General features: G+C 43.3%; 2 protein-coding genes across 7 annotated transcripts in view; both read left to right on the top strand.

The window, feature by feature from the left end:
• Positions 1 to 1060: 1060 nt before the first annotated feature.
• Positions 1061 to 13944, top strand: GPR161 (G protein-coupled receptor 161). Of its 5 annotated transcripts, none has more exons than XM_061628263.1 (6): positions 1061 to 1149; positions 4410 to 4523; positions 5316 to 6040; positions 6410 to 6514; positions 8124 to 8243; positions 9463 to 13944. In XM_061628263.1, the coding sequence occupies exons 2-6, from the start codon at positions 4471 to 4473 to the stop codon at positions 9708 to 9710; spliced, it is 1251 nt and encodes a 416-aa protein (XP_061484247.1). In that variant the 5' UTR covers positions 1061 to 1149; positions 4410 to 4470; the 3' UTR covers positions 9711 to 13944. The 5 variants fall into 5 exon arrangements, with proteins under 5 accessions (XP_061484247.1, XP_061484249.1, XP_061484246.1 ...); XM_061628265.1 differs by having other exon boundaries at positions 1109 to 1149; positions 4280 to 4523; XM_061628262.1 differs by lacking the exon at positions 1061 to 1149 and adding an exon at positions 1679 to 1944 and having other exon boundaries at positions 4112 to 4523.
• Positions 13945 to 15991: 2047 nt separating this feature from the next.
• Positions 15992 to 24566, top strand: part of TTF2 (transcription termination factor 2) — a 29114-nt gene continuing 20539 nt past the window's right edge. Inside the window, exons 1-5 of one of the 2 annotated variants that reach the window (XM_061628258.1) lie at positions 15993 to 16180; positions 17976 to 18087; positions 18682 to 18768; positions 18868 to 18934; positions 19281 to 20234. In XM_061628258.1, coding sequence (XP_061484242.1) covers positions 16153 to 16180; positions 17976 to 18087; positions 18682 to 18768; positions 18868 to 18934; positions 19281 to 20234 — 1248 coding nt within the window. In that variant the 5' untranslated portion in view covers positions 15993 to 16152. Of the gene's footprint in view, positions 16181 to 17975; positions 18088 to 18681; positions 18769 to 18867; positions 18935 to 19280; positions 20235 to 24566 lie in introns of both variants that reach the window. The other variant, XM_061628259.1, reaches the window with a different exon arrangement.

Raw genomic sequence — 24566 nt, 5'->3', positions numbered from 1 at the left:
CGGTCTCTGCGCTCTGCAGGTGAGGGCCTCTAGCAGATACCATCTTATCAGGAGGTCTGTTCTGTACAACATAGGAAACGGACTTTTAGTGTGGCAGCACCTACCCTGTGGAATTCCCTCTCCTTAAATATTAGGCAGGTGCCATCTCTGTTATCCTTTTGGTGCCTATTGAAGACAACAAGCCTTTTAAGTTGAGACCTTATTTCAGTCTGCGTCTGTGTTGGAATTGCTTTTTAATGTTTTTAAACTTAAAAAAACCCTATTTTTAACCTTTTTTTAAAAAGATGTCTTGAAAGCTTTAAAAAATTGTTTTTAAAGATCTTTTGTTTTAATGTATTTTAAAGCCTGTTTTTTATGATGTTTTAAAGTGTTTTTAGTGCTTTTGTTTGCCACCTTGGGCTCCTGCTGGGAGGAATGGCAGGATATAAATCAAATGATAAATAAAATAAATAAATAAAATACATAGGATCAGAATGGAAATCTTCTGAGAAGCTTGAACGACTTTATATTGCATGCTAATCTAGGACTGTCCAACTGAAGATAACATTTTTGACAGCTTTGAATCTTCTTTCCTTTGGAGTCAACACAGCAATCACTGGAATGCTACTTCAATTAATTTTGCAAGATGGCTTCTGTCCCCATTTTATGGTGTCTCCAACCATACATAATACCAATGGCTTTTCTGAAGCCATTATCTTTCTTCCAGGGTTGTTGCAGTTGTATTGTTCAGTGGTCCCCACCTGAACAGCCTAGCAGTAAATCTGGTCACCTGCTTACCCACTATCTTTCTTATAGGAACCAGAAAAGCAGAACTTGGTGCTATCAGAAGACAGCTGCCCATCAGCTGTAGGGTGGTGGAAGCGGGAGCATGGCTTGCTCCAGTGAAGAAATACTAGGGAGCTCACTTTAAGCACCTGATTGTTCTTTTGTAGTCACACCAGTACCTACCCCACACCTGATGTCACATACCATGTCAGATGTGGGGCAGGTGAGCATGGTTTAGGGGAAAGGGCCTGGCAGGCCAAATGGGGAGGACCAGTAGCCCAAGTTTGGCCCACAGGTTGGAGGTTGCCCATCCCTGAATTGGCAGTGGAACCAGAAAAATATTTCAGGGATGGAGCACAGAAGAGGCAAAGTATATTTATAGAGGTCAGTGAGCTCCTTGTTTGGGAGGGCACTTCCTCCTCCCCCCCTCAAGTTAGAAGCACTCAAAACCTTTAGCCCAGGGTGGGTAAACTTTTTAGGCTGGTGGCCTCAATCCTTCAAGAGGTAATCTGTGAGATTGCATTCTGGCGTTTGGTGAGGCTCAAGCCAAAAGTGGGCAGGACCACCTCTTGATTCTTCTACCTTCTCTTCCTCTCTCTCCTACCACCCCCTTTCCCTCCTTCCCCCCCCTTGCCACCCACATGCTGAAATTACTCCAAGGGCTACTGAAATTAGGTAGAGGGCCGCAGGTTGCCTACCTCTGTTTTTAGCCCAATGGACCGCAACACAACAGTTGCAGGAACTATTGGAAAGACTGCTGAATTCTCTATGTTCATTAAAAGTGCTTTCTTTTGTTCACTCAAAGCCATGCCTCCTGTACTTATGCTAATCTAAAATGATGTCGTTAGTGGGAATGCCATCCCTCTCCCACAAATCTTCATTTCTGTGTATGTGAGAGAGACAGAGTTGAGACTGAGGGGAGGACAGGATAGCGTTCAGCAAAATGGACGAAAGTTATACGAAGTGTAGAAGATAGGAATCCTGAGGGCGGGAGAGAATAGCTTTATAATATAAACTGTTTAATACTGGTGGTGGTGAACTAGAGTGTTGCCTAGGAACATCTGTCACAGTAGTTGATCTTTAGGTAAACCGACTGGTCTCTAAGTAAAGGCGGCACTTTCAACAGAGGAAACCTAAGCGTATTTACTGAGAAGCAGGTCCCACTGAGCTTACTCCCAGGTAAGTGTTTGTAAGACTGCAGCCGTAGAGCTGTTTTTCTAGGTGTAATGGGACTGAAAAAGACGAAAACCACTAATGAAATATGAAAAGAGGGGGAGCAAACTGTAAGAGGACAAAGGAGCAAGAGGAGGGGGAAAAGATGGGGGTGGGGACATGGGAGGAGCGAAATGGGGGACGGAGGGGGTGGCGGGATGTGAAAGAGTAGATGGGAGGATGGATGGGGAAGAAAGGGGGTCGGACGCTTTTTCTGGGAGTCTGTTGGCGGCGACTGTGGGGGGTCTAGGAGGCTGTAACCTGAAACCACTGCCCCTCATCGGTGGCGGCGGCGTCAGCAGAGCAAAACGAAAGCGGCTGGCTTTGATGGTGAGTGGGTCTCACCGCCCCTCCTCGGGATGGAGGGGACCTGGGGTCTTTTTGCGCAACACGGAGAGCGCAATGGAGATCCCATTGTGTATGAGCGAGGTCCCGACTCCGCACAGTCGCCTGGGCGGGCTTTCGGCGGTCGTCGATCTTGTGGGGCCTCCGCGACGCGGCGGCAAAGGAGAACTTGCTTTTGTCTCCCCGCGATGTGGGGACTGGCAAGCCGGGCGAGGGTGGCACTCGAGGCAAGAAACGGCGAGCGGGAGACGCACGGCGCGCGCCCTGCTAGCATTCTCCACGCCTCCGCGGGTGGCAGCTGAAGAGAGAGGCTGGGCTGAAAAGCCTCTCTCTTAGCGCGGAGAAGAGCCGGGCTGGGCTCGCAAGTCCCAAGACCGAGGAAAACCGAAGGATTTCCAACTTCTCTAACCAAGAGATCAGGCGCAAAGACCGCTGGGAAGAAGTGGAGGTTTCTTCTCCACTTCCAAGAGTGGTGTTTAAGAGCATCCAAGGAGGTAAAGCGGGGGTTGTTGCAACCGACGACCTCCGCTCGGTGACAAGATATTTGTGCAAAGTTTCCATCAGCAGACAAGAATCCAAATCTTACTTTGCAGTCCCATTACAAAAACAAAACTCAATGCAAATGAGAAGTTTCATGGTGGTCTGTATCCATCGTTTGTTACATATAACTCTAGGCCTAGTTAAGATCACAGGGCTCCCTTTATTCATTCCTTCAATCGGAAATACATCCGCACACATAAAATTGTGTGGAAGTTGACACGCTACATTGTGGTGGAATCCCACGTAAATGTAACAGTTCACACGGAGAAAGAAGCCCCACACACTTGGTCTTGCTCATAGGGTTGTTTTATAGTATATCATTTCTACAAACAAATAGGACTGTATCATGGGAAAGGGGAGCTAATTCTTCTGGGTTGTATTCAGCTCTGCCCTACTCAGAATAGACCCACTGAAAACAATGAAATTAAATTAGTCATGTCTATTAACTTCAATTGGTCTACTCTGAATAGGACTAGCATTAAATACCACCCTCTGTTTTTGTGGGTAAGGGGGTCTGAGGTACAGAGTGGGAATTTTAATCTTGTGTTAGTGGGATACCTGTTGAACCCTGTTATAATGCGTTCTAAATGAATTAATCCAGATTAAAAGGGCGGAGATTTTATTTGTGTTATTACAGAAAAACTGTAATGTGATCCCTGCCAAGCACTTTAAATCCCTTTGATTTCAATGTGAGAAATTAGTGTTTAATTTTCCCTGTTGGTGTCACTAGATCTTAGAAAGTGCTTACATTTGGCTAGAATTATACCCCCTGATTAAGTGACCTTTGGGCACCTTGCTCAGAGTACTAGTGGTAACTAGGGGAGGGAGGACGCTGCAAAATTGTATACAACTTGGCTGGAAATGGAAATAGACTGCCTTCAAGTCGATTGCGACTTCTGGCGACCCTCTGAATAGGGTTTTCATGATAAGCGGTATTCTGAGGGGGTTTACCATTGCCTTCACTGGCCCAAGGTCACCCAGTGAGCTTCATGGTTGTGTGGGGATTCGAACAGTCCAACACCTTAACCACTACACCACACTGGCTCTCGTATACAACTTGGTGGTCCTTACCAAATGTATGAAAATGTTTTGAGCTTTCTGATGGGTAAGAATTGCCACAGTCCTACATTCCCACTACAGATATGCAGCATTCCTCAACCTACAGAAGAGAATAAAACAGACTCTATGCATGCAACATTTGGCAGGCTATAAATTAATTACCGTTTTTGTGTTATTTCTTCTCTTTCAGGTGCCCAGCATGTCCTGGTTGCTCTGCCACAGGACGCTCTGACAATGAGCATCAATTCCTCCCTCAGTAACGAGAATGCTTCAGGGAACCTTACGGTGCTGGAAGGCGGAGCTGGCAGAGTTACAGAGTCCATTGCTATTATTGTCATTGCCATTTTCATCTGTTTAGGAAACTTGGTGATCGTCCTCACCCTTTACAAGAAGTCGTACCTCCTCACCCTGAGCAACAAGTTTGTTTTCAGCCTAACCCTGTCCAATTTCCTTCTTTCTGTGCTGGTGCTTCCTTTTGTTGTGACCAGTTCCATTCGGCGGGAATGGATTTTTGGAGTTGTTTGGTGCAACTTCTCTGCCCTGCTCTACATGTTGATCAGCTCGGCCAGCATGCTCACTCTTGGACTCATTGCTATCGACCGGTATGCTGTCCTTTCATTACAAACTGGATGTGGGTGTGCAGTAAAAACAAGTCAGAATATGCCTGTGCAGAGAGAAGAGACTGTTTTAGATAATATGGCACAGCCTTGTCCTTTAAGATGAGAATCGTGAGAGCAAATTCTATTTGGCGAATCTACAAGCAGAAAAAAATTCTCAATCAGAACCATTCTTCCATGGGTTCTCCCAGAAGTCATCTGGTTGGCTACTGTAGGAAACAGGGTAAGAACATAAAAACAGCCCTGCTGGATCAGGCCAAGGCCCATCTAGTCCAGCATCATGTTTTCACAGTAGCTGACCAGATGCCAAAGGGAAGCCTGCAAGCAGGACCTGAGCGCAACTCCCCAGTAGCTCATATGTACAGTCATGTAACATTATAAACATCAGCTGATGCTCTGACTGGCATAGGTAATTACAAACTGCATCGTAATAAGAGATTTGTTCAATCTGTACTTTAGCCTCATCAGTTTGTGTGACTTTTGAGCTCCAAACTGTGCCATACCTGTTAATACTTGGTAGGGTGTCTCTGTAGAAGTTGTCAGTTTTGTTGGGATGAGTTTCAAATAGTCGTGAGCCAGGTTTCAAAAGATAAACTCATTTCTCTACTTATTGCCAGGAGTGGAGAACCTTTGGCCCTCCAGATGTTGCTGTACTGCAGCTCCCATCATCCGTGGCCATTGGCTATGCTTGCTGGGGCTGCTGGGAGTTGTAGGTCAGCAACATCTGGAGGGCCAAAGGTTCTGTTGTGTGCTGAATTCTCCTTTTATATTTTTCAGGTACTATGCTGTCCTGTACCCAATGGTTTACCCAATGAAGATTACGGGTAACAGAGCAGTTGTCGCCATTGTCTACGTCTGGCTACATTCTCTCGTTGGATGCCTTCCTCCCCTCTTTGGCTGGTCTTCTCTAGAGTTTGATCAGTTCAAATGGATGTGTGTGGCTGCATGGCACAAAGAGGCAGGTTACACTGCCTTTTGGCAGATCTGGTGTGCCTTGCTGCCCTTCTTAGTCATGACGATTTGCTATGGATTCATATTTCGTGTGGCTAGGATTAAAGCACGGAAGATTCACTGCGGGAGCGTGGTCATTGCAGAGGAAGATACCCAAAGGAATGGGAGAAAGAACTCCAGCACTTCAACTTCCTCATCAGGCAGTCGAAGAAATGCTTTCCAAGGGGTTGTTTATTCTGCCAATCAGTGCAAAGCTTTGATAACCATCTTGGTTGTGATTGGTGCTTTTGTCATCACATGGGGGCCTTACATGGTGGTTATTACATCTGAGGCACTCTGGGGGAAAAACAGCATATCCCCTGCTTTGGAGACATTGGCAACGTGGTTGTCTTTTACAAGTGCTATTTGCCACCCTTTGATTTATGGACTCTGGAATAAAACAGTACGCAAGGAGTTGCTGGGAATGTGTTTTGGAGACAGGTACTACAGAGAATCATTTGTTCAACGGCAGAGGACAACCAGATTATTTAGTATTTCTAATAGGATCACAGGTAATAAAGCGTGTTGACTTACTCTATTATTCTTTCAAGGTCATAATGAAGGTAAATAGTCGGTCAAACATCGTACTTTTAAAAGGTTACTCAATCAGGGAAACATTCCAATTCCACTACCACTAAAAGGGAAAGAGAGAATTTTCCTATCTTTAATTTCTTTTAGAGATAGTATTTCTGTCATATGATGATTAACTGGAGTATACAGACACACTTGTAGTAGTGGTTTCATTCATTTCCAGTACAGATGCTATAGCTGACTGAATCAAACAGTTGTATAAAAAGTAGTGAGAGTTTTGGAAGATGCTTTTGTTAGGTCACCCATCGCTTCTCCAGAGTAGGTTGTAATACAGAAATTCTTTTTTGCAGATTTGGGACTATCTCCACATCTCACAGCTCTCATGGCAGGTGAGAGGACTTTAGGACATAGCAGCAGCACTGGTGATACAGGTTTCAGCTGCTCCCAGGACTCAGGTAGCTCTCTCTTTATTGTTTCACTTGCATTTTCCATGTGCAATTGTGAGAAATTCTGATTATAAGGCACCGTGTTAAATGGCACTTACTGGTAAAGGTGCTGGTTTTGCTCTATAAAATCCTGCATGGCTTGGCACCTCTGTATCTAATGGAATGCCTCCTTTCATAGATATACCAACCCATGCTTTAAGATCACCTACAGAGATCCTTCCCTATATGCCCCCTCAAGGCTGGCCACAAGATAAAGGGCCTTTTTGGTGGTGTCCTCCTGGCTAAGGAATGCTCTTCCTAGGGAAGGTTGCCTGGTGCTTTCATTGTTGTCTTTTTAGCGCCAGGGCCAACACGTTTTAATTCTCCCAGGTATCTCTGCGGTATGGTTGGTGGGTTTTTGCTCTTAGTGTTTTGAAGTTGATCTTAGCTCCTATGCTTTTTATTCTGTTTCATTGTGCTGGTCTTTTGAATTTGGCTTTTATCCTGGTTAGATTTTTTTAAGCCTATTGTGGATTTTTATTCTTTTACTGTTATGTGTTGTTTCTATATGACAGCTGGAGAATTTATTTTATGAGGTATCAACTAAATGCAAATAATAAGTCATTTCAGTTGTCTTCTCCCTATGCGTGAATATAATTGATGCTTTAACTAGGGCTGCAAACCAATGTACAATAACTTGGCAGTAAGTCCTACATGTATAGCATCAAGCTACACACTCCGCGTGAATTACTGCCTAAGAGCAGAGCTGCATGTTATACTGGTAACCACATTTCCAAAACACATCTGCTGGTTAATATAAATGCAGTGGCAGTGGGAGGCACCTGCCAGGAAGAATCAGTGGGAGTTGAGAGGGACTTAAGCATTCCTGTATCCACTGATACTCCCCTAAAGTCATTTCCCCCATACACACACACACACAGGCTCAATGCCCAGCTAAAAGAAATACAGGTTTGTATTTTGTTTTGTTTTTAAAAGGCTACGGTGGGACAATTGTAAAGGTGAACAGGGAGGGGGAGAAATAAGCCCTTCTCTCACCTGCCTATTATCTCCAGCAAATTCCACTTCTCCCTATATGAACATTGTTGTTTATTACATTTATTTCTCATCTTTCCTCCAAGGTAGCGTATATGGTTGTTCTTCTCCCCATTTTATCCTTATAACACCCTTGTGAAGTAGGTTAGGCAGAGACAGTGACCAGCCCAATAATACCCAGTGACCTTCATGGCTGAATGGGGATTTGAACCCTGGTCTCCAGGTCCTAGCCCAATACTATCTACTACATCACACTGGCTGTATTATGAGCAAAATGCATCATGTTTCCCTCATAATGTGTCACTCTAGGTCTTAAAATGCTACAGTAGGGTCCCGCTTTTTGGCGTTCCGCTAATACAGCAGCTAAAATTAGAGTAAGGCCCCACTCACACAGCGCTTGTTCCGCTTTTACGGCATTTTTTGGGTGTCGGGTGCCATTTCATTGATGGAGTTCCGCTTTTCGGTGGGTTTCACTTTTCGGCGGGGGTCTGGAACGTAACCTGCCATATGAGTGGGGCCCTACTGTATTAATTTTTTGTTTTAAAGAATGCTTCCATAAATTGTCTAAGCCATGGTCTTGTTTTAGGAACAGACATCATGCTGCTTGAAGACTATAGTTCTGATGGAGTTCATCACCCACATTGCATTTATCCCCATCGACGGAGGAGTTCTGTGACGTTTGAAGATGAAGTGGAACAAATTAAAGGTGTGCTGAAGCTGACTATTTTAATGCTGAGCTGCCTATAAATGGAGGAGACTGCTTGCATGGAGAATTCAGTCCTAAACAATGAGCTGCAGATGGAAGACCACTTAAAATATTATTAGGCACTCTGCAAGAGTTAAAAACCAGACTGATCTCTGCTGAATCAGTTTAGTTAAGAGACATGTCATAAGGGAAAAACAAGGGATGCTGGAGAAAACAAGATTTATTTACTACACTTACTTTTCAGCCAATATATAATAAAGTATACAATACTTGCCTATATTCACTTCAGAAGCTTTTGGTTCAACAGAAGCTTTTGTGTTATCTGGACTAACAAACTGTGGTTAACACTGACTACGGTTAGTTTCAAACAAGCAAAAATTAAAACTCTGGTTACTAAAACAGGTTTGTTTGAACTTAAACATATTTAACATTAACCACTGTTCCAGATCCAGATGACATGGCAAACTATGGTTCAGCAGAAGCAGAAGCTTCCAAACTTCTCCAGGCAGCACACAAAGCTTGTTTGGGGTTCACTAAACAGTTTGCATCTTGCTACATCGTTGATTAGCACAACAGCCATTCTTAGCTAATGGAAGCTAAGAATATACGTAATATTCTATATAAGAATATACGTAAAGCCAAGAGGTATAGTGAACGTAAAACATACAGAAAAGGAAAGAAGCATTTTAAAAACAAGAGGATCCTTATAAGGGAGATATAGATTGTGAACACAAGATTAAAAGGATAAGATTCAGAAGATAACAAAATAAAGGACATGAACTCAGCAAATTGTACAAGAATTGTTTTAGAAGTGCTATAGGTATTTGAAAAAAATCTGAGCTACCTCTTAAGACAAGGCTAGGGCACGTGTTTTGTAGAAGGAAGGAACAGGGCACAGAAGACAGCAAAATAGGTATTGTTACGTATTCAGTTTTTCCTTTTGGAATCAGCTTTGTAGCATTTTGATATATTTTGCTGGCAGCTTCAACAGCTAGCACCAAGATGCTTTCTTTTAAGTTTATGGATAGGTGTTTTTGTTAAACCAGTCAATTCCTTTGCTTGACTCCCCATTTTGTTCTCGTTAGAATTATATCATTCCATGTAGAATCCTGAAAGCCAAGGTGATATCTGTATATACCCAGAGAAGTTCTACTCCCATCCATCCTTCTGCATAAGGCTTCTGTATATTCTACTAAACTCTCTCTTTTTTTCTGTTCAGAAACAGCAAAGAATTCTGTTCTTCAGGTAAAAGCTGATGTCCATAAGTCTCTGGACAGTTACGCATCCAGCTTGGCCAAAGCTATTGAAGCAGATGTGAGGATCACCTTGTTTGGTGGGGATGCTTTACCCGGCTGTTTGTTTCCAGTGCGAACTGTAGCAGGCAGCAATGCTTGTGCGCGGCGTGGGGGCAGGACTCATGTCGGCCAAAGACTACAGCTACAAAGCATTGAGGAAGGGAACACTTGAAAGCACTTAGACAAGGAGCAGATAAAACCACTAAGGACAATATAGGATGGTTATTCTTTCAAAAGGAAAACAAAACTGCCTCCAGTGTTTTAGTTCAAGAACATTTAAAAAAAAACTGAAGACTTGTCTTAACAGTATTAGAATTTGCTTATATATGTCAAATGTATACTCTGCCCTTCAGAGTAGGGTTAAGGTCAACATGTGCTTGAACGGCTGTTCAGTTAGGAAACAGATTCATAATGAAATGGATATTAGGAGGAAAGAGAGGCTGCTCACAACATGGTGATAAATTGCTGATTACTTTCCTTCTTTTCAGTGGCACAGGGTTCCTCTTCCTGCTTGTTTTCTCTTTCATTCTAGCCTCTGACACAATTTGTTTCAAACAACTCCTTTCCTCCCACTGCCCCCTTTGATAAATGTTACTGTTTTCCTTCACATGCTCCTGGAGAACATTATAATGAAATGCCTTGATAGACCAAATGAGGATTGTTAAATCTGGTGTTCAGCAAAGGCTGAGAACTGGTAGAAAGGAAATGGAAAAAGAATCATCCTACATTAGGTACCAAGGATTAGTTCCTCATCCAACGGAAGGGAGCCAGGCAGAGCAGTCCAAACTATATGAAACCTGTGCAATTTGCGCTGGGGTAAATTATGCTTATGTAACTTGTCCCTATTTCAAATTCTGTCCAAGAGTAGAACCACTGCTGACAATCAGCTCAAGCCTGACAGGGAAAGCAGGGGCTTTAAAATAGAGTTTAACTTGTACCATACCTTTTGCCAGTGTAACTTCCTCCAGGTTGCTAGGTCATGTGACCAAGCTGTACAGAGTTTGGAATGGGGTAAGTCTTCCCCTGCCCCACTCCGCCTCCACCATGTCCCTGCAGGCCTTTTTTCAGGACTTACACCAGCCTCGGCTCAGCTGGCTGAGCTGGGATGGATGACTTGCCATGGCGTATCTCTAGCTGAGCCAGGCTGAGAGACTTCAGCCAGCATAGCCTCAGCTGAGCCAGACAGAATTATAGAATAGTAGAGTTGGAAGGGGCCTATAAGGCCATCAAATCCAACCCCCTGCTCAATGCGGGAATCCAAATCAAAGCATTCCCAACAGATGGCTGTCCAGCTGCCTCTTGAATGCCTCCAGTGTCAGAGAGCCCACTACCTCTCTAGGTCATTGGTTCCATGGTCGTATGGCTCTAACAGTTAGGAAGTTTTTCCTGATGTTCAGTCGAAATCTGGCTTCCTGAAACTTGAGCCCATTATTCCATGTCCTGCACTCTGGGACAATCAAGAAGAAATCCTGGCCCTCCTCTGTGGCAACCTTTCATGTACTTGAAAAGTGCTATCATATTTCCCCTCAGTCTTCTTCAGGCTAAACATGCCCAGTTCTTTCAGTCTCTCCTCATAGGGCTTTGTTTCCAGTCCCGATCATCCTTGTTGCCCTCCTTTGAACCTGTTCTAGTTTGTCTGTAACCTTGAAGTGTGGAGACCAGAACTGAACACAGTACTCAAGATGAGGCCTAACCAGTGCTGAATAGAGGGGAACTAATATTTCACACGATTTGGAAACTATACTTCTGTTAATGCGGCATTTGCATTTGCCTTTTTTGCAGCCACATCACACTGTTGGCTCATATTCAGCTTGTGATCAACAATTCCAAGATCCTTCTCACATGTCATATTGCTGAGATCCACTTATTCCAAACTCTGCCCATCCTGGTGGATCTTGGGTTTTGATTGCCCCCTAATAGGCTGCAATCCTAATCTCATTTGCCTGGGAGTGGGTGTAAACTATGAGGCGGTTTGCCCTTAAGGTCTCTTCTTTTATCCCATCTATAACAAATGAAAAGAGTAGATATTGTTTACTTGTACATGTCGGATTATTTAAACAATTATGATGCAGTGGTCAAAGCCCTTTTAGGTGCCATAAGTCAACCTGTAGACATATGTCCATAGCTACTAGCTCTTTAAGACTTTTTTTGGGGGGGCTATCATGGTCTCCTGAAGACTTTTTAATCTCCATAGGTGAGCAGGCATGTGGCTAATGGCAAGCCTGCACTTAGTTGGAAGAAAGTTCCACTTAAATCTGTGGGAATTGCTTCCAAGTAACTATGGTTGGGATCCCAAAAGCAGGAATGGGGAACCTGTCGCCCTCCAGATGTTGTTGGGCTACAACTCCCATCATCCCTAACCGTTGGTCATGCTGGCTGGTGGCTGATAGGAGCTGGAGTCTAACAATACAGTAGGGCCCCGCTTTACGGCACTTTGCTAATGCAGTGGTCGCAATTAGACTAAAGCCCCACTCATAGGGTGTTTGTTCCGCTTTTACGGTGGTTTTTGGGCATTGCGCACCATTCTATTCAATGAGTTTTGCTTTTCGGTGGGGGTCCGGAACGTAACCCACCATATGAATGGGGCCCTACTGTATCTTGAGGGCTACAGATTCCCCATCCCTGCTAATAGTCTAGTGAATATGCTTAAGATGATTTCATGTGCATACAGGAGTTGATGGTCCCCCCCCCTTCTAACTATTCCTCACACCGCAGCAAAATGCTGCTCTGTAAGGTTCCCTGGCCTTACAGGGGGTAGGGTGGGGCAAGAGGAACTGCAATGAGAAGGGGAGGCCTGAAAAGCCTCAGTGTGAATGTGGAACACCACAGGCAGGGCTGTGCTTTTAAGACAGAAATTTCATAAGGATATGTTTTCCATCCATACTACTCTCAATAACAAATACAAGTCTTTGGTTAAACAAATACATCTCTAGAGTAACCAAACAGGATTATAATGGTCGATTTTGCCCAAGCATTTTTTCTAACCATCTGCCCAAATGATGTTTACAACATTTGCAGCTGTACTAATAATAACAGCTTTGAAATGTTTTAATGTTCTGTCAATAACACTTGTTCTAAAATATAGAACAGCTCTTAACTTTGGTAAATGTGTTTAAGCATTCCTGCTAATGTCCTTTCTACAGAAAATGACACTTTTTATACTTTTCTTTTTCCATAATTGTAATTGGAAAATAATTATATTTTCCAAATACAGTACTAAGGAGCTGCTTCTAGATCAGTCCCAAAAGGAGGCCCTTATGGCTAACAAGTAATAGTTATAAACGCAATGCAAAATAATTTTTGGAAAGAATATCCTAACCTTACCTGCCAATGAATTATCATCTTGCAAGGGCCTATTAGGTAGAGCAAGGCAGGTACCTCAAGCAGCAGATGCTAGAGGGGCAAGGAGAGGCCGCAAGATATTGATGGGACAGACATCTTGCTACATCTGCCTGTATCCCAGCATCTGGGGACGGGCCATAGCTCAGTAGTAGAACATCTGTCTTACATGTAGAAGATCCAAGGTTCAGTCCCCGGCATCTCCAGGTCAGACCAGGAAATACACCTGCCTGAAATTGTGGAAAAAGCTGCTGCCAGGCAGTTGGACAGTACTGAGCTAGATGGACTAGTGGTCTGACTTAGCATAAGGCAGTTTCCTGTGATTCTAAGCTGGTGCGTGCATTATACAATGTGCCCTGTGTTTTCTAAAGCTACCCTAAGGTGCAGTGGTCTAGTCAGCTTCTGTAGTCATCCAGGCAGCAGAATGTGCTGGACCAGGTCTGGCATCTTGTCTTTGCCACATCCATGATGTGCCATCAGAACACTGCCAGCTGCCCTCACAGACTCCAGGTAATCCTAGATCCCATTGTGGCAATGGAAACCTATGCCCCCAATCAAGCAAAAAACATTTGCAAGAGGTTGATATAGTTTCTTGTATTTCAAAGAAAAACTCTTGCTAATAACTGGGCCTTCTGCAAACCATATTTTTGTAGTGGAGAAACAGATGAAGGTACACTTGGTGTTTGCCATTACATTGCAAAATACTTTGGAAATGTTCATGGTTTATTCTAAGGTAGTCAGCTTTATCCTCTATGGATTTGTCTAAGTAGCCACCAGTCATGATGGCTATATTATCTCCAGCATCAGAGGCAGCATGCCTCTGCGTGCCTGTTCCTTGGGGTCACAAGTGGGAGAGTGCTACTGTAGTTATGTCCTGCTTGTGAGCTTCCCGTAGGCATCTATCTGGTTGGCCAGTGTGAGAACAGGATACTGGATTAGAAGGGTATTGCTTTGATCCAGCAAGGCTCTTACATATCCTTATGGTACTCTTACTGAGCACAAAATTAAGTTAATATTCTCATACAGATTGTTGCATACTTGTTTTGTACCCCCTACTCAATAGTTAAAAAGGATATATGGTTTTCTATATGAATGCTTGGAAAAATAAAAATGTATGAAGACAGTGGTTTTTTTCCCTACCCCATATAAAACCCTGGGAAAAATAAGGGATTTCCTAGACATTTGCAAAATATCAACTCTTTCAACAAGGTCTGGTGAGATGGCACACAAAAAAGTACTTTAACATATTTTCTACTTAATCTGTCCTGGTGGCCCAGAATGAAACCACATGCTAGTGACAGAATCAAGAATTAATTTCAAGTTGTATCATGCACATTATAAGGATTCTGTATTTTGTAACTTCTAATAATCTCTAAATTATAGAACCTTTATACACAACAACTTGCTGGTAATTTAATCTTAATTCGATCATATTTCTTTTCTTTATTGCTTTATCTCTTTTCTATCCCACCTTTTCTCATCTCAGTTTATCACAACAACCCTGTGAGGCTAGGCTACGAGAGTGACTAGCCAAAGGTCACTTCCTGAGTTTCATGGCTGAACAGTGGTTTGAACCTAGGCTTCCTCAGTCCTAGTTTGGCTTCCTATGCACTACATCACACAGCTCTTTAATAATAGTATCTAGTACCTACAGGTATTACTTGATTAAGGTTACAATCCTGTACATGCTTACCTGGGAGTAAGGCCCTTTAAACTCAGTGGGTCTTCTGAGCTGACACAGAATACACTTGGTTTAGAAATACTGCCTAAGTCATTAAAGTGACATAACTTATTTTGTTATATTAACCTCTCTCTATATCTATCCCCACCTTTTTGTTGGCAACAATTTCTAGAGTAGACTTATGCCAGTTGGCCCCCAGCAGCAAAATTTAACAAAGCATCTACAAAGACTAACAGATTTATTGTAGGGAAAACTGGTGGGCTATACCACATCAGATACTGTTATCTCCAGTTGGAACCTTGGTGGGTGTTTTACTATTCCTTATCATTTGAACAAAGACCACAAGGGTCAAACACGAATGGACCTTTGCTCTTACAAGTGAGTCAAGCCTGCCACTTAACTCTGTTTAAGTAATTGGGTGTTAGAACAAATTAAACCAGAACTGTCACTAGAAGCTAAAATGATGAAACTGAGGTTATCATTTTTGGACACATAATGAGAAGACATTATTCACTGGAAAAGACAATAATGCTGGGAAAAACGAGAGAGTAGAAAAAGAGGAAGGCCAAACAAAAGATGGATTCCATAAAGGAAGCCGCAGACCTGAACTTACAATATCTGAACAGGGTAGCTTATAACAGATGCTATTGGAGGTCACTGATTCATAGGGTTGTCATTAAGTCGTAATCGACTTGAAGGCAGATAACAATATAGTGTTTGAAATATTTCAGAAACCTAACAGGCGTTTTTGTATGTGGGGTGTACACATATATTTAGACCCCGTCTTTAGCCAAAAAGGTGCTCAGTGCAGCATACAAAAAATAAGTATCAATAAGATCCCTGTCCTCAGGCTCACAATCTAAAAAAAAAAAAGCCCCATGAGGAAAAAAAGCACCAGCGTGGTGTAGTTAGAGTGTTGGACTAAGACTTGGGAGAGCAGGGTATGAAACTCACTGGCTGACCATGGGCCATTCACTGCCTTTCAGCCTAATCTACCTCACAGGCTTGTTGTGGGGATTAAATGAGAGGGAGAACCATACACACCACCTTGAGCTCCTTGGAAGAAAGGTGGAGTATAAATGCAGTAAATAAAAAGAATTGGAAAGGAGTGGAGAAAAAAAACAAGTTCTTGAAGTCACAGTTCCTATAATGCGCTGTAGTCTTCCGCGCAGCACGAGCCCAGCAACCTAATCCGACGAAGCAGTGCTACTTGCTCTACCTCAACTTCAATTTGCCCAAACATGCTCTTCGGCGCCAGTGCAGAGAGTTCTGCAGCAGGAAAGGATTGGCTGCCTCTTCGACCAACAGCACTCCAGCCTTTCTCCTCCGCTGCCTCTTCCCTCCTTGATTGGGCAGGAACGCGCAAAGCACCGTTTGAGTTCCGCCGGCGCATTAATTCAAAAACTTCGTCTTTTCCTCCTTTTCCCTTTGGTCCGCCCCCTGTTCTTTGGGATTGGCTTCGCGGGAGAGGAAGACAATGGGATTGGCGGCTTCGAGAATTGGGGGGTGGGCGTTACGTCACGCTCCTCCGCCTTGTGTTCAGAATTGTTCCAGATTAATGTGAAACGAAGATAGCGTATGTACCGACTTGGCCATGGAGAAAGTGCTGTGCAGCGTGCATGGTGAGGAATAGATAGGGGGGCTGATGTAGTGGGGACTGAACAAAGAAAGCTGGCTGAGCGATTGGACTTGCCTTAGTTACTGCTTGTCTGCTCACTTTCCTGCTGTTGTCCTTGGGCCTTGGTGTTGTTTTCAAAAAGCTAAAGAGGGGAAAGCGGTGACAGAACCAGAACTACCTTGCAAAAGACCCTGGTGTTGCTTTGCTTTTGGGGTGTTGCACGATAAGGTTCCTGAGCTGCAAATCAGGTCGAATCAAGACAAATGGCGCCCCCTCTCCGTCAAGGTATACCAGGGATGGGTAAAATGTGGTCCTCCAGATGCTGTTAGACTACAACTCCCATCTCTGATCATTAACCATACTGGGTGCGGCTGATGGGAGTTGGAGTCCAACGACTTGTGGGGGGCACAATGTTGGATACCCCTGAGGTACATAATAGTACCCAAGGCCAGTTAAGTTGTTATGGCACTTAAAGTAGAAAAGCTGGTAAGTGCCTCTCCCCCTCCCTGGCAGTCAACAATAAAAAAATTAATTTGCTTCTCTTTCGTGACACCCAAAATTAGCAGCTGCCTTACTCTGACTAAGGGGCATATACTGTAATGCACAGGTGGGGAACTGGATCCATATAGCAATGGGAGAACCTTTCTGTACATACTTACTTGGTTGTTAGCCCCATTATCTATCAATTAATTACATTTGTATCCCATTTTTCCTCCAAAGAGCAAAAGGTGGCATCCAAACTTGATTTTATCCATACATCTACCCTGCGAGGTAGGCTAGGTTGAGAGACAGTGACTGGCCCATTGTCACCCAGTGAGCTTCATGACCAAATGGAGATTCGAAGCATAAACTTCCAAGTGCCAGTCTCTTTCAAGTACACATGTATAGGAGGATGGCATTATGGGCACTGATGTACTCTCTCCCTCCCTCTCTCTCTCCCTCCCTCTCTCTCTCCCTCTCTCCCCCTCTCCCCCTCTCTCTCCCCCTCTCCCCTCTCTCTCCCCTCTCTCTCCCCTCTCTCTCCCCCTCTCTCCCCCTCCCTCCCTCCCTCTCTCTCCCCCTCCCTCCCCCTCCCTCCCTCTCTCTCCCCCTCTCTCCCCCTCTCTCCCCCTCTCTCCCTCTCTCTCCCTCTCTCTCCCCCTCTCTCCCCCTCTCTCCCCCTCCCTCCCCCTCCCTCCCCCTCTCTCCCCCTCCCTCCCCCTCTCTCCCCCTCCCTCCCCCTCTCTCCCCCTCCCTCCCTCTCTCTCCCCCTCCCTCCCCCTCTCTCCCCCTCCCTCCCTCTCTCTCCCCCTCCCTCCCCCTCTCTCCCCCTCCCTCCCTCTCTCTCCCCCTCCCTCCCTCTCTCCCCTCCCCATAGGGCTGCAGACTTCTTTGAATGCCTAGAGGCCTAGTAGCTAAGCTTTATGAAAGAGTTTGCAATACTGACAAGGGATTTCTTACTGGTTGAAACATGGGGGTTGAAAAAAAAGTTTGAACCCAAATGCAGTGGTGAGAAGGGGATCACAGGTGTGGGTGTCTGTACTGGGCACAGAAATTTCTAACAGCAACAGTAGAAGGGTGTTTTTAGCAAGTCACTATCTCTTAGCCAAACCTACCTCGCAGGCATGTTGTGAGGATAAAATGTGGGTGGGGAGGAGAAAGAACCTTATAAACTCCTTAGAAGAAGGATAAGTTTAAAATGTAATAAATGTGAGAGTTGTGGGTTCTTGAAGTGAGATGAAACTTTCCCTCGACTGACACAGAGCCCCTCTCCCACGGATCATTTCTTCATACCCATCTTTCACTTTGTTCCCACTCAGGACATCCCTGCTTTTTGAAGACCGGTATCCGGGATGGTCCGAACAAAGGCAAAAGCTTTTATATGTGTGGCATCCAAGGCCAACAACCATGTGGATTCGTGCTTCCCACAGAGTAAGTTAAAACCCTTTCTGTTTCTGCCATTCGTAATTGCACAGGAAACGTCTTGTTTAAAAATGTAAAATTCCACCTTCTCCATTCAGAATTGCAATATGGGTGTTTGACATTTGTTGTTGTTGTTATGTGCCTTCAAGTCGATTACGACTTATGCCGACCCTATGAATCAGTGACCTCCAGTAGCAATTTGACATTTAGTCTGTGTTAATTATTTTCAGGGTTCTGTTGGGTGTCCCTTGAAAATAGATTTGTGCTATAATAACATCTTTGGGGAATTGGGATGTGGGAGGCTGCCTCGCACAGAGGATTTGACTGCCTTTCATATTTGGGATCTGGATAGACTATTTAGATTGACTAGTGACTGGCCTTGGAAGGAGTCACTTGCCTTTCTAATATGCAGCTTCATTTAGATATATTGATGCTGAGTGTGGCCCCTTTAGGTAGTGCACATCAATCAGCTATCGCTGAGTGGATGGTGGTCTTGGGGACAATGTAGCAGAAAATTCTCCTGTGCCAAAGGTCGTTTGTGATTCCTTAATTATTCTTGCCAGCAGTCTGTCTTATGTGAATAACGACTGTTCCTTTTCACAGGCTTTGCCCTTCTCACTGCTTGGTGCATGAGGAACATATAGTGGAATTGCAAGTTTTGATCCAGCAACAGGAGGCAGACACATACAAGTATATTTTCTGAAGAACACTTGTTATTTCTAATGCCAGGGAGTACGGTATTAGTATTAAAAACTAGCTTTACTCTTCATGTTTTGTTTTGTTCACCAGGCTGTTCTATCGGTGCAATAGAGCCAAACGGGAAGGGAAGCAATGGTGTGGAAGTGTCCTGTGGCAGGTACAAAAGAAAGGGAGTGCAAAGAAGGGTATTGGGTTTGGAAATAGTGGATGGTAGCAGTAATACCATCTGTTATGGATTGCAAATTGTACAGGACAGTCTCTTAACCCAACACCTGTGTAGTTTCTGAAACTTCAATGAAAATATTTTGAAACTTGCTTTCATTATTATAATGATTATAAACTTTGCAAAATACATGAAAATACAGATCCTCTGGATTCAAATTTTATGCTATGTATGAGTTTCTGTGCAACTATTTTGCACAAGCACAGAGAACTCCCAGACCTAGCATTCATGATACCTGATCTGTGTAATAGGTTTAAGTTTTCACCTGTATGTTTTATAGGATTCAAAAGCCGCCATATTGTCGACTAAGCCACGATCTCAGCATGCCTCAGAATTGCTCCAGAATCATAGATATCAAAGAAACCCATTCAAAGTACCAAACAAGAATCATGAATCATTTTCTTTGAAACAAACAAATGACAGTGGGGACTCAGTAATAAAAGAAAAGGAGAGGAGAGAGGCTCTAGATAAAAAGGATCAGCAGAGCTTGTTGCCTGAATCTGTTAGGAAAGAGATTCCAGCAGCAACAAAGATCAAGAACAAAACATTAGAAAAATGTGAAGGGTCACACAAGGAAGGAACAGAAGCTCAGTTAAAACCAAGTGAACCCACAACTGAAAGAGAGAGAAAAATATTGTTGGATACAAACAACCATAGTTCTAGCAAAATCTTTGAGATGAATTCTGGACACAGAAGGCAGGATACAGCTGTGAGATCTACTAAAGATGGTTTACGAAAAGAAGAGAGACCAAAGCAATCATTGTTAAGTGTCAGTAGCCAAACATCAAGCATAAAGCATGTTAATGAGGAGCAACTTAAAAGGGAAGGATCTGAAACCTGCAAGGACAAAACAATAAAAATGAAGGCAAGCAGCAACTGGGGAACTGCGGAGAAGACCCTGATGCCCAGGGAACTTGTGACCATTCTGGAATTAACAGGCTTGCCAACAGCTCATCCTAAAGGAATCCCAGAAAAACACTCACCTCTGTTACAGTCAGAAATAGCTCCAGAAGAGAAAAACAGTACTACTAAAAATGTTAACAGTGATGAACATGACAGACTTGCATCTTTTAAATTGCCTGATGGGCAGGTACTGGATTCCCATCAGGGAAAAGAGTGCAGTGAACAGAATTTCTTTTCCACGTCACCAGAAACAGCCACTTTGCAAATGGCAGAAAGTCTGGATTCCAAAACTCTTCACAGCCAACTTTCAGCTCAGCTGAGACAGAAAAAGGTCTCTCTTTCAGTTATATACTTGCTTATTCTTCATGTGGCTAAACATTGATTTGCAACAGGGCCCAAAGGTTTCCTGTATCAAAATAACTGCTCCTTAAGCCTTTGTAAAACTGAGCTAGTTTGCAAAAGCTATTCACCAACAGGCAAAAAACCTTGCGGTTTAAGAACGTACCTATAGCCAACAAGTATTTCTATCAAACTTTAAAAAGCAGGGAAATTGGGCAGCTATAGTGAATGTACCAGGTGAAAAAGAGACCTGACCTCTCTGAGATACTGTACTGCCCTACAAATTTCTACAAATGCAAACACAATTTGGGTTGGTCTTTCACAGTCCAATCCACTTGCTGTGTAGCTTGGAAGAATTTGGTAGCATGTGCCTCTGAGCATATGGTGAGTGGTGGCAATACCTGCCATCTCCAAAGATGGAGAATTACACTTGTATGCTTGTTGGTGTTCTTGCAAAGTATTTCTTTCCTGTATTACTACTGTTTCTACAGAGAATCTAACCAAGAAAATTATATTTCTCTCATTAGTCATCCTAGAAATCTGTGACAAATTTATATTTATTAATTTCAAAGCCTTTTTATTGGTCAATATGATATGATGATGAAGACAGCTTTTTGGTGTCTCCAAACTGGAGGTTATGCTCTATTTCTATTTCGGGCACATCAACAGTTGAATCTGAAACTGCAGTTTGATGTAAAATCAGACTGATTACAATATGTTGCTTCTTCAGCAATGACTCGAGCTGTTGGGGAAAATGAACTTGGCCTGCCCCAAGATGCATGTTTTCAGTCTGCTATGCTTAAACTACTCCGCTTAAGGAAAGGTGGGCACGGTCAATTAAAAACATACAGCACACCTAGAATTTTGCTAGAATATATTTTACCTCCCACTGTTTTATCTTGTGCAAATTGAGACACTCCTCATGTCCATTGGAAACTATTCTGCAGAACAGTCAGTGTCATTATATCACAATTGTTTTGGGGGCTTTTTTTTTAGTGTTGCAAAGTCTTGCTGTAGTTCACACATTCACAGAAACAAGCAAAAGAACATGATTTACTATAGGAAACTTCATTACAATGTAAATTACATTGCAAAGTAAATCAAAGATATTTAAAGTGACTATCTGAACTATATCAACTGTTTCAATATTGTTGCTTCCTTCCTACTAAAACAAGACCAGCACAGCACATGTCTTGTTTCTGTTATTTGGGCTAATCGCAGGAGTTGCCACCACTCACCATATGCTCAGAGGCACATGTTACCAAATTATTCCAAGCTACACAGGAAGTGGATTGGAGTGTGAAAGACCAACCCAAATTGTGTTTGCATTTTGACAAATGTGTAGAGCGGTCCAATATCTCAGAGAGGAGGTCAGGTCTCTTTTTCCCCTGGTGCATTCACTATGGCTACCCATACTTCTCTGCTTTTTAAAGTATGATAGAAATATCTGTTGGCTATAAGTACATTCTTAAACCGCAAGGTTTTTTGCCTGTTAATGAATTTCTCTGCTTTTTAATCTGGGAGGTAAGAAATGGGATCCTGTGCAAGTTTGCGGAGAATGGATTTGCATGCTTTCTGAGTTCAGTGGGATTTACTCCCCTGTGAAACTGATCACGGGATGGGGAGGGGAGGAGGACGTGAGGTTTGATTATTTGCATGTTTATTGAGTTCAGTGGGATTTACTCCTGTGCAATCATGCTTAGGTTAGGTAAAACTGAGCATGGGGAGGGAGGCTTGGAGTGGGCAGGGGAGGAGGAAGAAGGAAAAGGGAAGAGAGGAAGAAGGGAGGGGGAAGGGAGAAGAGAGGGGAAGGAGGCGAAAGGCAGATCTGATCATTTGCATGCTTATTGTGTTCAATGGGATTTACTCCCATTCAATCATGGCTAGGATAGGTAAAACTGACCATGGGGGAGGAAAGTGGCAAAGGGAGGGGATAGGAGGAGGGGAGGGCAGGTTTGATCATTTGCATGCTTTTTGACTTCAGTGGGATTTACTCCTGTGCAAACATGTTTAGGATAGGTGAAACTGACCTGGGGGAGGAGATGAGGAGGGGAGGGAGGAAGGGAGAGAGGAGGAGATTGGGTGGGTGGGCACTGGGCAGAAGGGAAGCCCCTTTCCAAAAGGAAAACATTGTGAACAGTATCATTCTTTTTCAGCATTTCCCCCACCTTTTTATTCTGCAGCAGGCACATGTAGCCTCCCACCCAAATTTAAACCAAAGCTGTGCCTGGCCACATCCACACTAGATCTTTATTTCATTTTATGCAGTCATGGCTTCTCCCATAGAATCCTGGGAAGTTTAGTTAGTGAAGGGTGCTGAGAGTTGCTAGGAGATGCCCTGTTCCCCTCATAGAGCTACAATCAGATTGGCTGACTGTTGAACCACTCTGGCCACTGGAGCTCTGTGAGGGGAATAAGAGTCTCCTCTCAGCATCCTTCACAAACTACACTTCCCAGGATTCTCGACTGTCTCACATGAAATCAAAAGTCTGGTGTGGGTGTGGCCCCCTAATTAGGCAAGCCAAGAGGCGGTGAGTCTGACTTTTAGAACAGTTGGTTCTTACTGAACATGTCAGACATTATCACTGAGTTCAATACTAATTTTTAAAAATTAATTAAAAATCAGCAAGGCATTTTTTTTAACTTTTAAACTGCAGAAGATGAAGGTCAGAATATGGGGCAAGGTCAGTAATAGGATTACAGGTACTCTGTGAACATGGCTGATTTTTAATTAATTTCAACAGATTATGAGAACTCTGACAGAAAAAAGTCCAACAGGGCTCTAGTTTTTCTCTCTCTCTTTTTATACTTTGAATGCTCAATTCTCTCTGACTGTTTTGTGTATCGCCATGAAAATCTAGAGGGTTGGTTAAACAAGCTTTTCTCAGTTCAGGACTATAAGGTTTGTGATATTTTGTTTTGAAATGAGCTTATGGGAAGCATCAGAATGACATGGAGGGTATTTTCAATTTAATATTGCGGAATTTATTTATTTTATTATTTGATTTATATTCCGCCCTTCCTCCCAGCAGGAGCCCAGGGCGGCAATGTGAATGTGAAAAATCCATGCTGACTATAGTATACAGCCACTTTTGTGGCTGTATAATAAGCCAGTAAGGTATTGTAGCCATTATATAAAAGTTCTCAGACTTTGATTTATGCCTGTGTCATACAAAGTGTATACATTTTGGGTGAAGCCCACGAGGTTGTAACGAATATGCAGTTCAGCCATCATGTTGTTTGCCCCCCTTTGACTCTGGGAATATTTGTTAAGCACTATTAACTGTGAAGTGTTTAAGTACCTGTATCCATATCAGTGATGTGTGGGTTTTCTGGAAAATTTTAAATTGCAAATTAGGTAATTGCATCTGGAAATTTTCAGTTTGCATTGGAAAATTTTCTGATGCCATAGAGAGTGATGTAATTTGTCATGTTAATTTTACTTGTGTTTAGTAAACAAAGCAAAGAACCTTGAAAAGGCCAAACTTGTCTAATGTTGTATTTGCTATTGGCATCCATTCATTGTCACCAATGAAGTTATGAAAAGGAAATTTTTCCAGAGGAAAATAAAGCACTTGAAAATTTTCCACCCCACATCACTGACCCCTATGTAGAAATATTTCTCTACAGTATATTTAGTCCTTGGGCAACTTTAACCCTTCAAACTATTCTTAAGACTGTAGAAGTGAATGCCACCTGGAGCAGGCCCTCTCATTAGGCAGACTGAGGCAGCTGCCTTTAGGCTGCTTATTTTGGGTGACATGAAAGAGCAGCAAATTTGTTAGTTATTTAATTTAATATTACTGTGTTTTCACTGCAAGAGAGGAAGAGGTGCTTGTGGGGTTCTCTACCTTCCGATCAAAATAATGTGGCTATCCTTAAGTGCTAATCACCTTGAGTTAGGTGGGGGTGGGTACCATTTCCTTCTCTGCTTCAGGCCACAAAATATCTTGGGCTGACTCTGATGCCACCAGTATTACACTGCATGCGTTGAGGAAGGGAGGGCAAATAGGAGCTTCCCCAATACTGGTCCATTATTTTCTGGATTCAGTTGTCTCTGCTTCCTGCACACTCATTGGGAGTTAGCAGTGAACAGTTCCCTAATCCAGGATGCCATTGATAAAAACATAAGTAGAGCCTGCTGGATCAGGCCAAGGGACCATCTAGCCCAGCACTCTGTTTTCACAGTGGCCATCCTGTTGATGGATAACAAAGAGAGGGTTGGCGGGGGTACGTGGACTTGTGCAAGCATTAGAGTATATGTAGCACTTAATACAAAACGCAACCAAATTCCTGTTGTTGCAGCGTGCTGATCAGCCCCTGG

Source organism: Rhineura floridana, chromosome 5 (genome assembly GCF_030035675.1).
Source record: "Rhineura floridana isolate rRhiFlo1 chromosome 5, rRhiFlo1.hap2, whole genome shotgun sequence".
NCBI classification, from domain to species: Eukaryota; Metazoa; Chordata; class Lepidosauria; order Squamata; family Rhineuridae; genus Rhineura; species Rhineura floridana.
This window is presented reverse-complemented; position numbering and strand designations above follow the sequence as displayed.